Source organism: Sorex araneus, chromosome 1 (assembly GCF_027595985.1).
Source record: "Sorex araneus isolate mSorAra2 chromosome 1, mSorAra2.pri, whole genome shotgun sequence".
Lineage (NCBI taxonomy): Eukaryota > Metazoa > Chordata > Mammalia > Eulipotyphla > Soricidae > Sorex > Sorex araneus.
In genome coordinates this window covers 351,469,134-351,485,398 of record NC_073302.1, presented here as the reverse complement: position 1 = coordinate 351,485,398, position 16,265 = coordinate 351,469,134, and the positions used below count along the sequence as shown (strand labels likewise).

The following is a 16,265-nucleotide window of genomic DNA, read 5'->3' as shown; positions in this document are numbered from 1 at the left end:
CTGTCTCAGGGATCACTACTGGCTCTGTCTCAGGGCTCACTCCTGGCTCTGTCTCAGGGTCACTCCTGGCTCTGTCTCAGGGTCACTCCTGGCTCTCTCTCAGGGTCACTCCTGGCTCTGTCTCAGGGTCACTCCTGGCTCTGTCTCAGGGTCACTCCTGGTCTGTCTCAGGGCTCACTCCTGGCTCTGTCTCAGGGTCACTCCTGGCTCTGTCTCAGGGTCACTCCTGGCTCTGTCTCAGGGCTCACTCCTGGCTCTATCTCAGGGTCACTCCTGGCTCTGTCTCAGGGCTCACTCCTGGTCTGTCTCAGGGTCACTCCTGGTCTGTCTCAGGGTCACTCCTGGTCTGTCTCAGGGATCACTCCTGGCTCTGTCTCAGGGATCACTCCTGGCTCTGTCTCAGGGCTCACTCCTGGCTCTGTCTCAGGGCTCACTCCTGGCTCTATCTCAGGGATCACTCCTGGCTCTGTCTCAGGGATCACTCCTGGCTCTGTCTCAGGGATCACTCCTGGCTCTGTCTCAGGGTCACTCCTGGTCTGTCTCAGGGTCACTCCTGGTCTGTCTCAGGGATCACTCCTGGCTCTGTCTCAGGGATCACTCCTGGCTCTGTCTCAGGGCTCACTCCTGGCTCTGTCTCAGGGCTCACTCCTGGCTCTGTCTCAGGGATCACTCCTGGCTCTCTCTCAGGGATCACTACTGGCTCTGTCTCAGGGATCACTCCTGATTCTATCTCAGGGCTCACTCTTGGTCTGTCTCAGGTGGTGCTGGGGGACTGTATGTGGTGCTGAGGGTTGAACCCAGATCAGCCATATGCAAGGCAAGCACTCTATCCACTGTACTATCTCTCTGGCCCCCCAAAACTGCATATTTTTTACATTTTAATTGCATTGATACAGATTTGGGAAAATCATATCATGCACTTGATTATAAGAGGATGCTTCATGAACATTACCTCATTCATGCCCCACCATAATCCTTTCCTTCCCGTTTTATAGACAAGGAAAGCCCTAAACACCACCAGGTGTAGCGCACAAAAACAAGATTCTAGCTCTAGAGTCAAAGACAATACTCAGAAACAACAAGTTTATGTTTCCTTTGCTTTTAAAAATCGCTGAGGCTAAGAAGCCAAAGACAGTAGTCTCTGTAGCTGTGCACGGGCAAGGTGGCCTGACAGTGTGTCACTGCTCCTGACAAACCTGTTCAGGAACGACACAACAACTGACAGGGGCAACCTTCCAAAGACAGCTTCTATCTCAGCGCTACCCATGCATCCTAATGCTAAGTAGGACAGTGATTCCGTGCACTCTCCCAACCCCCGAGGCTCCATCACTCCTTACCACACACCTTGGAATTGCACTTACTGGAAGTCAACAATCGACAACTAATCCGTCTGTGATAGAATACCAAATTCTTTTAACTTTCTATTTAATGTTCTAAAGTATAAACATATTGCTACCTGTACATACCTGGATCTATCTGTAAACACAGCATCACTCATCAAAAAAAGGAAAGGAGATAGACACTATCACTCAAAGCCAGAAAAAGAGCAGTTTCCACAATCGGGACTGCACTCACTTACCGCAGAGCCTTTCTTCAAAGCCCCAGCACGGTCCCCCTGGGAACAGCATGCGGCTTCCTGCTCAACACTGCGGCTATTGATGCCAGCAGATGCTCCACTTGCAGAGGAAGGTTTGGATAAACAAGTGGTACCAGGCTGTTCTCGGGCACTGTTTTGTTTTGCAGATGAGTAACTGATGTCATCTTCCCAGGAGCAAATAGTAGCAGCAAGGTTGGCCAGACGGCCCCTTCTGCCAAGGGGGGCAGCTGCACCCCCAACGGGGGCCGGGCGAGGAGGGGAGGCAGTCCTGGCCTCTGCTGGCACCGAGAGGACACAGGTCTCAGGTGGATCCACTGAGGACGCTAGGAAAAGAGCAAGAACCATATTTATGTGTATGGATAGTACCCACAGCACTTTATTCCGAAACTCAAAAATTCTTTACGTTGATGGCTCAGGGCTGGAGCGATAGCACAGCGGGTAGGGCATTTGCCTTGCACTCGGCCAGCCCGGGTTTGATTCCCAGCATCCTATATGGTCCCCTGAGCACCACCAGGGGAAATTCCTGAGTGCAGATCCAGGAGTAACCCCAAAGCATCGCCAGGTGTGACCCAAAAAGAAAAAACAAAAAACAAAGGGAGATGGCTCAAAGGGGCAGAGCACAGGCCTTACAAGTATAGTCACAAGTTCAATTCCCAGCACACCAGTCATGGCCTGGAGGCCACTCAAATCACCAGGCATATTGCTCTCAGGAGGGGTCCCCAGAGCATCACTGTGGAGCCCCTCCCAAATAAAGGGATTGCCATAAAGTTACAGATTGCCATCTGTAACTTTTCATTGTTTAATACTTAAAATCTTTCAGTTAAAGAAAAAAAAAAAAAGAATCCTGCCATTTGGGGGCCGGAGCAATAGTACAGCAGGTAGGATGTCTGCCTAACACACAGCCAGCCCAGATTCCATCCTTGGTATTCCATATGGCTCCCCAGCCCTCCAGGGATGATCCCTGAGCCCAGGGTGAGGAGTAAGCTCTTAGCATCATCAGGCGTGACCCCAAAACGAAAACAGCTATTTTGAAATATTGCCTGTAATACATGTAGTGTGTTCATTTGTTCATGTTTAAAAGGTCTCGGATCTGGCTGTATGCCAGAATTAACTACAGAACTTGAAAAAAACACAACAAAACCAAAATCTACCATCCTTCCGAGACTCCAGTCTAACCCAATAATTCTGGTTCCAGGGCTGTCGGAAGGGTACAGCTGAAAGACAGCCCCTCTGCCCACCCCCTGTCCATGGCCACAAGGCTGGGCTGACCTTGGAATCACTTTTACCAAACTGTATTTGGAGCCAGGCCGGCTGCCTGCCTTGAGAACTTCTCCCTTTCCTGACTCCCACAGGGAGAATACCCCGAGGTCCTCAGAGCAGTGATGACCTGCTTTTATCTGAGGTCATGTAACTGATAAGTGTTGCACCTGTTTACCTTGGCTGCTGCCGTGTCAGGCCATCTCTAGCCAAGCACAGGGAGCTAAAGGTCTGTTATCTAATAAGCTAACTCTGGCCCTCATTTCTTTGTTTCCTCCCTGTATTTTCTCTTTACCCTGATTTCCTTACTTTCTTGTTTAGTAATATAGTTTGTCAATATAGGTTATAAACAGTTTCAAGGCTTGGGGGTTAAGAAGGCAAAATGTAATAAAAGTTTTGTAGCACAAATAAGGCTGTTGGATGTTTACTCCTGGCCACTGGGGCCAGGAAGGGCAAGAGGCAGGGTCCTCACCATTCCAGCACCTTAGCCAACAGCCCAACACACCATGCCTGGTTCAGCCTTCTGACATTCTCACCCTTCACTTACCTGAGTCATACACGTTTCATCACTAAATACATGACAGACTCTCTTGAACAGAGTGAAGGTGAGAATTGCTAATATCAAAAATATAGACTGTCGGGCCTGAGAGACAGTGCAGCAAGTAAGGCACCACATATGGTTCCCAGAGCCCTGCCAGGTATGATCCCTAAGCACAGCCAGGAATAAACGCTGAGCATTCATTGGTGTGACCGCCCACCCTCAAAGCCCCCCCCCCATCCCACAAATCCAAACAAAATAGAGAATATTTCTATTGGGGATCTTATGTTGCGGGTGTGAGGTCCTGAGCTTGAGTTCTGGCACTACAAAACAGAATAAAGTATTTCTGTTGGACAGGCCTGATTTGAGTAACACTAAGTTATATAAATATGATCCAGCTTTCTGAATCCTGACCATTACCAGTCAGGAAGTGCAATCACTGTTTTTCCATCCTGAATGGACGTGATTAGTAAAGTTCACTTCAGAGGTGGTAAATTCCATCTGGAAACCTGCAGGGATTTGTGTTCCATGTAGATTTATACATCTGGTTATGTGAATGTACTGCACTGTCCCCTAGAAAAGAGGAAGACTCACATGTGTTTCAAGCTGTATCATTAGCCTGGCAAAAGCCAAGGAAAAGTTGGCATGGCCCCTTTTTTGGCCTTCCATTATGCTAATTTAACTTAAGCTCCCTGTATCTAAAATGCTGTCTTTCCTTAGTAAAAAATATCTGTGTGACTTAATGCATAACATCAAATAAAGAATATTCAACACTTCTCCCCGCCAAAGAAAACAGTTTGTTTTCCTTTGGCTTGCTTTTGGGCCATACCTGGTGGTATTTTGGCGTCATCCCTGGCTCTGTGCTCAGGACTGGCTCCCAGCAGTGCTTGAGGGACCATTTGTGGTGCCAGGGTTCATACTGGAGTTTGGAAAATGCGAGGCAAGCACTTTACCTCCTACACTATCTCGCCAGGCCTGCTTGTATATTTCCAGTGCAAATATAAAATCAGACTACTGTGAACTAGTCTAAAAGCTATAGCACCATCTTCACTGAGAGCACAATAATTCAATATACCACAAATACACAAAATACCTGCAAAGAAAGAACCCTCAGGCTCTGGTCAAATGAAAGTGTTTGTCTTCTTAAGTGGCAACATGAATGAAAATTGAAACACACCAAGTTGACTCTTGTGTGCCACGCCCAGCGGTGCTGAGGGCTGCAGGCAGGGCCCGGAACCCAGGGATCCTGTAAGTAAAGGCTGTGTGCCCCAGCCCCAAAGTGGAATCTTTTGGGTTGGTTTTTGTTTGGAGGCCCCATCTCCACCATGGAATTCAGGTGCTGCTTCGGACCCTGAGCCCAGGGCAGTTGAGAATACTGTGTTCCAGTCACCGGGCCCCTCCCCAGCACCAGGCTTATTGGGACAGAAACTTGGCATGCCCAGACCGTCCACATAACTGGTACCTGTCACATCATCACTCTCATCCCAGTGGCGTCTCCTTTCAGCCAGTTTCTGCATACGGGTCCTCACTGAAGAGGCGGCGGGTGCTTCCAGTGTGGAGCCCAAGCCTGGTGACCTGCCCACCGGTGACGTAGCAGGGACCGCAAGCTCCTGGCCAGGAGCAGAGGCTCTGGGCTGTGTCTGAGGAGACACGGGGCTTGGGGAACAGGGTCTCACAGGAGCCGGTCCAATGGGCTGTTCATTTTCCAGATTAGACACTTCAACTTTCGTGTCATCAGAACAGCGCTTTTTGGAGGGCGAGGGCTTTGAGCAAGATTTCTCTAGATGAGAAAGGAAAACAGCTTCAAGTCTCATTTCCCACAGCGTGAACACCAGCAGTAGGTTACTCAACAGAGGGCTGAAACACCACATCCACATCCCCCTCTGCCTTACATTAATTTTACTTACAGTAAGATACATATGTAAAATTCCACACCTAGTAACTTAGAACGCCAACAGGTGAGATTTCCTTTCCAGGAAAAGTTAATTTACAATTAAAATATAATTTATGGTTCAAAATGAATAAAAATTAATTCAAGTATCATTTCTAAGATAACCACATGAAACTTTAGTACGATTAAAAAGGCAAATGTCTGTCCTGCGGGACTTTAAAGAATACACAGCCCAATCATGTCTTATTTAGATCACCTGCCTAAAGGGACGCAACTAAGTTCAGGGTAAAACCAGGGTTTCTGTCTCGTAACACTCTTTCTCGGATAAGAAGCAGGAGCCAGGATGCTGCAGTGAGGGTCAGGAGGAGCGGGAACCGCAGAGGTGGCTGGACAAGCTGGGGGACACCAACAGACTGACTAGCCTCACCGCTTCACTACATTTTCTATTTTAAGCTTCCACAGACATCTGTAAACAAATGTAGGTATCTTAAAATAAGACAAAGCTATCCACATCCAACATCAAGTTGCCCTATGGATATCAGTCTAATAAAACACCGAGTGAAACGTTCTATACACATCCTCTGGTTTGTGAACCCTAGAAATGTTCGAATCTTCTATCATTTTTGGACCTATGCTCCTTGAACCCATCCGATCATTTCCTAAATGAGTTCTCTTTTGCATGGATCACCACCTGGAAACACAGGACTCTTCAAATTTCAAGTTCTAATATAAAGTAGTAGATCCTCCCATTTAAGCATCAAAATATCATTTGATCCACTAGTTCTCAAGTATACGGTATTAAATATTTGATTGCATAAGCCTGTGTTAACCTGACAATGGCGATTCTAAAATAGGGCCAGGCCTCTATTTTCTAGCTGAATACCAAAGCTACGCAATACATTTCCCTCCCTCTCTTCAAAATGTGTAAAAGGAGGCAAAAAAGTGATTTCTCAGGGTCAGACCAATGGTAGAGGGGAGGGCCCCTGCCTGGCACAGGCCTGACCGGGTCCAATCCCTGTACTCTGTCCTAACTGCCAGGCACGGACCCAAACAACAACGAATTCCTCATTCTATAGTTAGCTTCCAAAATAACTGAGTCAGATACCCTGATTTCTCTTCAGATTGCATAAATCTTTCTTCTTTTACCAAAATAAGTGAGTCTTGGGGCCAGAGCAATAGTACAGCAGGTAGGGTTCTTTCCTCGTATGTGGTTGACCCAGACTGATTCCCGGCATCCCATGTGGTCGCTGAGCCCACCAGGAGTGATCCCTGAGTGCAGTCAGAAGGCTCAAGCACCACCAAGTGTGACCCACCCCTTCCAAAAAAAAAAAAAAAGTCAACACCATTTCACATCTCTATTTTTTTGTATGATAACATGAGATACTGTTAACTTTGTTTCTATCTGCATCTTAAGAAAAAAAATAAATTTGTTTAGGGGCCACATGCAGCAGTGCTTGGGGCCTGCTGCTGGGCCTACATTCTGCATTCGGGATGGCTGGCAGGATCACAGACAGTGCCAGGGATCAAACCCAGGTTGGCTGCATGCGAGGCAGGCACCCGACCAACTGGGCTACCTCCACAGCTCCTAAAAAATGATTTGTACAGCCCAACTGTCCCTTGGCTGAGGAATACTGTAAAGCAAGCAGCCGGTGTGAGCTGCAGAGTCAAGACTCAGGCCAGAGAAAAGCCCCAGCAATGCTTGGTCTGGAGAGGAGCAGCCCACACTTCGCACCTCCTCCGAAGGAGCCAGCCTGCACGCACAAGATGAGGACCGTGTCCACTCCAGCGTCTGATGCAGGGTGTGCCACGCTGCACTGGCCACAAGCCCGCACACCCTCGACACCGGGCAGGCAGGCACAGGGTAATAAGCCCCACCTTGCCAGTGGCATACCTGCTCCCTGCGCCTTTCCTTTATTGGTCTGGGGGCGGGTAATGATAACTTTGGATTGAGGAAAATAAAACTCAACAACTAATTTGAAACAGTTGATGGAAAGCCTGTTCGAGCCTTATGGTTAGGTTCTAAGCACAGCGCAGCACACCGCGCACCTCACCTAAGCCAGGACAGTGATCTTTCCCTCCAGAGACTGCCCCATTCTCCTCACTGAAGCTCCTCTTGGTGTATGGCGAAGGGCAGAGGGCGGTGGCCTTAGACAAGGCAAACTCTGCACAACGCCCCTCGCCCGCTTACCTTCACCTCCAGGGGTGGGCTGCCGGTTGTTCGCGTCTGACAGTGGCTCCCTGGCCCGCTTCGCTTGAGCCCCGGCTCTGGGAGCGGCTGTGGGCCTCTCAGCCATTTTCCTCTGAAGATTCTCTCGCCTGGCACGGGTTCGTTCAAGCAGTTTCTACATATATGACATAGAAAACAAATGTAGGCAATAACCCATAAAATGGAGACATTTTCTGAAGTCAGTGGACATGCAGGCTAACAGTGAAATACAGTTGAAAAGTAAGATCCTAGATTGGCATGTCTAAATTCACCCAAAAAAAACTCTGATTTCTACACGACTGCAGATGCAGCACAAACAAAGGGGATAAAATGCAAAGCTCCCTGCACAGGAGCCTCAGCATCCAGGCCTCTCCAGCTCACTCGCACCTTTGAACTCCCACTGGATTTACTCTGATGGAAAAATGTGGCAGAAGCAATGCTGTCACCTCCACACCCAGTCCTCAAAAGGTCTTGCAGTGTCTGTTCTCCCTCTCTGGGAGCGCCGGCTCATGAAGAAAGCAGGTGCAGCACACAGCACAGAGGTGCCCGCAGCCAGCACCCAGCATGGCCCAGGTGAGAATGCGGTTTTCCTGCTTTGCTTTCCAAACTGAGGGGAGGTGCTCCCCAGCAGTGCTCATGAGGTCCGGGCGTTCTGGGGCCAAGCAGGGCCAGGGATCAAGCCAGGTGAGGCACATCTAGGCACTGCTCTTACCACTGTACTCCCAGCCAGCCCGAAGTACAAATGAACAAATGTTAATTAACAAAACCAACACGTTTTAAGCACCATGATTCACAGAATGATGGACGCCCACCCCCAAGTTTGGCCCTAATCATCCCCTAAACCTGTGAATTGCTCACCTTCCACAACAGCGAAAGGTATTTTGTTGATGGGATTAAAGTGGAGAGATTATCTCGGATTATCTGGGTGTGTGCGATGTAATCCCAGCTGTGCTTATAAGTGAAAAGAAGCTGGAAGATCAGACATGCCAACGGCTGGCAGAGGTCTGAGTATGTGACTAGTGGCTTTGAGAATGAAAGGTCACAAGCCAAAATTTGCAGTAATCCCCAGAAGCTGGAGAGGTGAGGAAATCCTCCCACGGAGCAGAGCCTTCAGAACAAACACAACCTGTGCTCACCAGAAAAATCTCCCAGATCTCTGGCCTGCAGGCTCACCTGACCTGTTAAGGTCCTAGATCTGATACAACAGCAGTACTGGTGGCCACTAGAGCATGAAGCAATGGGGTGGTGTGGGGAGCAGAGTCAGCACAGTGGGCACGGCGCTTGCCTTGCAGCCAACCTGCCTCAGTCCTGAGCACCACCACAGTCTGCCAGGAGTGACCCCTGAGCGTAGTCAGGAGTAAGCCCTGACAATGCTGGGTTCGCCCTGACAAGGCTGGGTTCGCCCTGACAAGGCTGGGTTCGCCCCGAAACAGAAACAAAGAATCATTCAGCAGATTCAGAGGAGGGAAGGGGTAAGGCCTTGGCCTTTCACGAAAGGCCACCTGGGCCAGCTTTGGGCCTGGGCACTACCTATGGTCCCGAGCACTGCAGGAGCAATCCCGGGAGGGGTTCCTGAGCAGAGAGCCAGGAGTAAACCCTGACCACTGCTAGGTGTGACCCAAAAAGAAACCAAAATTAACAAAACTATTAGTCCTTTGAAAATGAAGGCTTTTTAAGGGAGAAAAACCCTAAACAATCTTACAATCTTACAATATATAATAAAACAGTTTTGTGCTGAAATCAGTCATCCCATAAAATCATGAATAGCACTGTAGCACTGTCATCCCATTGTTCATCGATTTGATCGACTGGGCACCAGTAACGTCTCCATTGTGAGACTTGTTACAGTTTTTGGCATATCGAGTATGCCACGGGTAGCTTGCCAGGCTCTGCCATGCAGACGAGATACTCTTGGTAGCTTGCCAGGCTCTCCGAGAGGGACGTAGGAATCAAACCCAGGTCGGCCGTGTACAAGGCAAACGCCCTACACGCTGTGCTATCACTCCAGTCCAACCTGAGAGCTACAAGTCTTTAAATAAAAATCTTCAACATATGCTAAAATGACAATGTCCCACAATTTTATATGTTTCTGATAACTTCCTCTACAATTACTATAGGACTTCTCAGGCACAAAATCAGCCTCGTTAAGTTCATGCCTGGACACGCCTACATTCCATCTGACCAGTTAGAGTTCTGTGAGTCAGTGTCTTTGGTTACCAAGAGCAACAGTCACAGCAAAGGAATGCAATTTTGCTATTCAAATATACACAAGTGGCTAGAGAAGTGGCGCAATGGTAGCGGATCTCCCTTGCACCTGCAAGGTTCAATCCCCAGCACCACAAATATACACAATATATATCCAAAATATGTTCAGAATCCAAAGTATCTATTGCCTGCATTATATTAAAAATATTCAAGATTTGAAATTTTAAAGAAAAAATTCCTTAATCTATAAAACAAACGCCAGAGATGATTAATTTTAAAGAAATGATACATCTGAATTCAAAACCTCACGGGGCCACAGTGCTCACCTGGATGATAAAACATGACACTTTCAAACCATGAGAAGACTTTGAAACCAAGACACATGCTGATTAGTAATTTGAAAGGAGGGAGTGGGTGTTTGAAGTTAGTTTCAAGACAGAGCCAGTGGGCCCAGGGCCACTCCCTCTGGTGCTAGAGGCCTTCCACCGCCAGGGATCAGGGGTACCACCCGGGCCCTGCACGCACAGTGCGTGCTCCAGCCCACCGAGGGCACACTTTAGGCTCCCTTTATTATTTCGAGTCACCTAAGGGACATCACCCATGCTTATAAGAACTTGTTTTCTGAATTACTGTGTGTGCCTCATTCTCCAAACCATATCTTGTAGGTCTGATTTGTTGCTTTTGTGCTAAGGAAACTCAGGCACGTTTAATCAACATCACAGTGACATCACTAAGATGTGGCAAGGCAAGACTCGAAGCTAGGTTCCTCAGTGTGGCTTTTCACTGTCTCTTCACAAAATCCTGTGGCCCTGTTTAAGAGCTTACTGACAACAAAACTTTATGCCACCAACGTGGTCATCACAATGAACATACACCTAGCCTGCCTGCTCAACCCAGCATCAAGGGGGATCTTTTACTCTTAACTAAACCCTGAGGGACTTTTGAAAGACATCCCTTGCACCCTACCCAGATCCTAATTTCAAACAAACTGTCAAGACAAATGAAGCCCCTGGACAAATGTCAAAGCTGACAGAATAGCTGAGATTAAGCAACTCTTTTAAACTTTTTTTGTTTAAACTTTTTGCAAACAAATTTGGGGGCCACACCCAACAGTGCTCAGGGTTAAACCTGGCTGTGCTCAGAGATCACTCTTGGTGAGGCTGCGGGAAAACATGTTGGTGATCAACCTAGGCTGGCTTCATGCAAGGCAAGCACCCGACCTGCTGTAGTCTTTCGGTAGCTCCAACCGCTATAAACTTCTTAAAGAGAAATAATGGCATTAGATTTCTTAGAGCATTTTATGTCAAACACTAACATACCTAAGTACAAAATCATGTCTAGTATTTGCTTCCAAATAATTCTGCAGGAGGAATTAGGTAAAATATAATAAATCAATATGACCAGGCACGACAGACTAGCCTGTGCAGGAAGTTATTATACTTTTCTACAATAAAGAACACCGGAACCGTTCCAACAGTTACTGTGGTATGTAATTATTTGCAAAATAATCAGAATGATCTGTCTCTATGAACTGGCAGACTGCAACAGGAAACATGTCCAGCCAGCAAATGCGAGCGAGATAACAGTGTGTGGGGTGCCGACAGTCTGGAAATGGGGGATGGGGCTGGAAGCTGGAGACAGAAGCAACTTGCCAAGCTGGGAGAGGACTGAAGTGATATTAGGGTGTTGCCATGCACATTCCTGCCCAGATTCAATTCCTGGCACCCCATATGGTCCCCTGAACATCACCAGGAGTAAGCTGGGAACACCCAAGGTGTGACCCTCCCCAAAAAGAGGCAGGGAGAGAAAGGATCCCAGACAGTACCAGTGACTGCGACAAACAAGCAGGGCACAAAGTCGTGACTGAGGAAACAGTTTAGGATGACTTCAGCCCTTCAGACCCAAAGTAAGCCGCAGAACAAAGCCCTAAAGCCCCAACACTGATTTCATATCTCCCCTTTGCTTGGGCCACATTAAGGTTATGAATCCTCTTCTACAGAGCAGTGAAAACAAAGTCTAAAATAATGTTTGGTGTTTTGTAAAGAACTCTGGTGAAGAATGTCATTTTCACTGATCCACTGACTTCTCATACAAGGAACTGCACCAGGCCAAAGTCACTGTGCAAAAAAATATTACAACATTATATTTATATAATGCCATTTGGCATTTATACAAGTGCCAAAATGAAGTTGCTGACAGTTGGAACCAATTCAAAGAATTCCCTCATTACCAATTAAGGAAAAGATGTTAACTTGGTTTATTCCAGTTGCAACCGATGAAGCTTTTCATGATATAAAACATTCCTGCTTCTGAGCACATTCCAAGGGTTTTTTTATACAAGTTTTTGCCCATTTATGTTTGTACTGACTTCAGAGTCACATTTTTCACTAAGATGAAACACTGGTTTCAGCCGAACAGCTTTTAAAATGTTAAGTTAAGCAGGTACTAAGAGAAAATGAGTATGTAGAAGGCAGAGTGCTGACATTTTCAAAAACCTGTTCTAAGTTGATAACAAAATAAAGTCAGGGAAAACTAGAGGGTGTCAGATCAGTCCTACTACAAAAAAGGTCTGTCTCCTATATTTTGTTAGGGGCTCTGGAGCGAACAAACTAGGGACACGGAAAGAAAAAGAGTTGTCTTTAAAGAAAGTACACTGACTGTTCTAACTCAGTGTTTCGGACTGGAAGCGACCGGAGATAGCCCCTTCGCAATGACGTTTGCGACTTTGTAACACAAAGCCGCTTCGCAACTTTTCGAAACTGTAACGTCCTGCCCTCTCAAAGCAGCTATGAGGAACCGCGCGGGAGGAGCGGGAAGAGACGCGCGGGCGCGGCTGGATGCTCGCGGGGGCGGGCAGGGGCCCCGCGCGCGCGTTTCCCGGGTCCAGCCGCCGCCGCGTTCCGTCCGTCCGTCCGTTCCCCGCGCCCGCCACCCCCGTCTCCCCCGCCCCGCCGCGGCCGTCGGGGAGCCCGAGGTCCCTGGCGGGCGGCGTGACGGTCGCCGGGCCTGCCGGGAGGCCGTCGCGGGCCCCGGGAAGACGCGGAGGAGGAAATGAGCCGGCCGGAGCCGCCCGCACCCGGCCCCGCACCCGGCCCCGCACCCAGCCCCGCACCCGGCCCCGCACCCGGCCCCGCACCGCGCGCACTGCCCCGCCGGCCGCTTCACCTCCGTAAACGGGTCCATGGCGCAGCCCGGCTGCGCGTGCCACTCGGGAGACGGCGGACGCGGTGGCTCCGACGGCGACGGCGACGCGAAGTGAGTGTGGCGGCGCCGCGGGGCCGGGGAAGGCGACGTCGGGTCCCTCCCCTCGGGCGCGGCGACCGTTCAAATTTGAATTTCAGCGCCCGCCGCCCGCGCATGCGCGCGCCGCGCCCCGCCCCGTCACGTGGCCCGCGGCCGGCGGCCTCCGGGGGGCGCTCGGCCCCGCCCCCCGCCCGCCGCTCGCGCCCCGACCCGCCCGCGCCCCGACCCGCCCGCGCCGCCCCTGCCGCCCCCGCTGTCCGTGCAGTCCGCCTTCCCCGCGGGCGAGTCGGAGCGGCGGCGCAGAGCCCCGGTCCAGCCCGGCTCGCACCCGGGCTCGCGGCGGGAGGGGCACCGAGGCCGCTGCAGTCGGGGGCGTGAGCGGGGCGGGCTGTCCGTCGCGGGCGGGGGGCCGCGGGGGGACGTGCAGAGCGCGGACGGGGGCAGCGCCCCGCGTGCACACGGCCCTCGACTCGCCGTTTGCAGAGGCCCCGGGAGAGGCAGGACCGCACGGCCGGGCCGTCCCGGACGCTGCGGGCGAGGGGGGCGCCTGCGCGGGGCCGGCGCGCCCACCCCGGCGGGGCCCGCGGCGGCGGCAGGGAAGGAGCCCCGAGGGAGACGCAGCCGGAGCTGCCCGGGGTGGCCCTGAGCCCTGGACCACCAGCGGCCCGGGGTCGCCCTGAACCCCAGACCACCAGCGGCCCGGGGTCCCCTCGAGTGCCCGCTCGGGGGTCTCGGCGCCGTGGCGCCTGTTCGCGGCGAGGGCCAGGGACGCGCCGCCGAGTCGCGGCTCCTGAGCTCGGGCGCGGCGCGGGACGGGCAGAGGAGACCGACCGTTTCCAGGCGCCGGTGGGAAAGGGTGTGTCGGTCCCTGGGAATGACTCAGAAACGCGGTGTCCGGAGGCTGAGACTCCGCGGGCTGGAGCCCAGCCAGGACAACACGCGGAGCCAGCGCGGGCACGGGGTCCGCACGCCGCTGCACGCCCGTCCGCCCCAACGCCCCGCGCCCGCCCTGGGCACCCACGTCCCGCTCCCGAAACCACCCCGTGTGTCACTGCCACACACCACCCCGGGCTGGTAGTTTTTCGGTTGATAGAGTGAGAGCGCCCATTTTCCCCTTACAAACTGTGGGATAAATAGCTCCAATTTGTTTTTCAAGAAGCACAGAATAAACCACCAAGCTTTTTTAAAAAAATAATAACATTATAAATAAAATGGTGTGTGTCTGCTGAATTCCGTCCCCCTTCCATTCTCCAGCAATAAAACTGTCGTGAGTTTTGACCTTAGAAAGCTGTGAAATAGCTCTAATTTCAAAACTTTAAAACTATCCTGGTTTTGAGTTTATGTTCCCCTTGAATGAATGGGTGTGTTTGAGTTACATCTATGTATCGTCACAGCACTAGTGTTTTACTTAAACTCTTCCTGCAAGATACCCTATACACACACACACACACACACACCACTCACTCCCTTGATGAGATTGATTCTCCCTTCCATTGCTGTATTCTGTTGTGTGACTGGGTGTGTCATTTGTGCATCCACTGTTCCGTTGCTGAACCTTGACCTGATTTCCAGTTTTGAGTTTTGCATTCCTGTAATCCCATGATGTCATGTTTTGGTTTTGGGTGTTTGTTTTTTTTTTTTTTTATCAAGAAGGTGTGGGGCGGGGGCCACACCTGACTGTGCTCAGGAGTTGCTTCTCGCTCTGCACTCAGGAATCACTCCTGGCATGTCGTGGGTATTTTTATATCTCCACATTAGAAGCATGCAAAACTTTCGCTACAACAGTAAGCCTCTGAATGAGAGCGTTCTTTCCGTGAGACTATTTCACTATTTTCGCCAGGTACTGGAAATGCACAGCGCTGCTCGGCGGTCTGAGTGGGCCCCCCAGTGGCTGAATTCTCTTCGGACCTTACCATTTCTGTCCGGGGCCTTTCTTTAACCACCAAGGTTAACTTACATGTCTTTATTTGACTCTCAGTTTTAGTTTGTTGTGACTTCTTCAGCATCACTCCCTTTACCGTCCCCCTACATCTTTGCCCTTTTTTTTCTTGCAATTTTTTTCTAATTTTTCTATTAATTGGTAGATGTTTTGTTGCTTTTCTTAAATTTTAAATAACCCGTGTTGGTTTTTTGGGCTTGCAAATAGTTTGTCTTCGTTTCATTGTGTCTTGTATGTACAAAAATATTTGATGTTAAAGTAACTATATCCAGGGGCCTGGAGCGATAGCACAGCGGGTAGGGTGTTTGCCTTGCACACAGCCCCCGCAGGTTAGATTCCCAGCATCCCTGAGTACTGCCAGGGGTAATTCCTGAGTGCAGAACCAGGAGTGACCCCTGTGCATTGCTGGGTGTGACCCAAAAAGCAAAATAAATATTTGAAAAATAAAGTAACTATATCCATGTAAATATGCATACATTTACATGGATATATAAATTAAAAATTATATTGGCTGATTGTACTCTTGTGCCATGTTAATTTTAGGATCAGGCTTCGTGAAAAAAATATTATCTTGAAATTTTTTTAAAGTAAAAATAGTTTTATTGAGAGGAAACTTTGTAAGGAGGATGTGAGATTATACCGAGGTGGAGGGGAGGCTAAAAAGTAAAGGAGCTCTTACACCCAAGGTATTTTGCCTCGAGAATTTTTTCGTTGGTTTGGAGTCACATGATGCGATGCCGGGGCTGGTGGTTGCTCCCCGTGGTGCCCAGAGTCCCTACCATGCCAGGGATGAAACCCGGGTTCTCCACATGTGCTCCAACCTGTTGCACTCCCTCTCCAGTCCCAAAAGCCAAATTATTCTTTTGTTTGTATTGTTTTGGGGCCACACCTAGCAGCGATCAGAGCTTATTCCTGACTTTGCACCCAGGGATCACCCAGGTCAGCGCTTGCAAGGTAAGGCCTCGTCTGCTCTGCAGTCTCCCAAGTTCTGTAGAGTAGCTACAAAACCCACATGGACCTTGCCTGCCTCTAATATCCTAACATCTTCCAGTTATTATAATATTTTCCCTTTCCCACAGTAGGACTCAGACTTAGAGACCTTTACCCTTATTTAAAAAAAAAAAAGTCAACCAAATTCCTTCCTGCTTCTAGGACTTTCCATGGCTTGTTCTCTTCTAGATCTGCCCATGTCTGCCCAGGTCTAGATCTGCTCTTCCTCAGACCAAACACGTTATCTTCTGAGTGGACATTCCTGTCAGGTGACATGCCTTTTCTCCTCCTGAAGCAGTTTCTGTCTCATTACACAGATTTTATTTTTCTTCATTGCATATAGTACTTTTATGACATTACTTTAGCTATGTATTTATGCTTATTGTTTGACTCTGTTAC

The 16,265-nt window shown here is 49.6% G+C and overlaps 1 protein-coding gene across 1 annotated transcript in view; it reads right to left on the bottom strand.

Moving 5' to 3' along the window:
- The window catches only part of ANLN (anillin, actin binding protein), a 46,935-nt gene extending 34,058 nt beyond the window's left edge, over positions 1 to 12,877 (bottom strand). Inside the window, exons 1-4 of the mRNA XM_055128534.1 lie at positions 12,860 to 12,877; positions 7,472 to 7,625; positions 4,855 to 5,172; positions 1,580 to 1,911 (exon numbers count right to left, since the gene is read on the bottom strand). Of these exons, the coding sequence (XP_054984509.1) occupies positions 1,580 to 1,911; positions 4,855 to 5,172; positions 7,472 to 7,625; positions 12,860 to 12,877 (822 nt within the window). The remainder of the gene's footprint in view (positions 1 to 1,579; positions 1,912 to 4,854; positions 5,173 to 7,471; positions 7,626 to 12,859) is intronic.
- Positions 12,878 to 16,265: the final 3,388 nt, after the last annotated feature.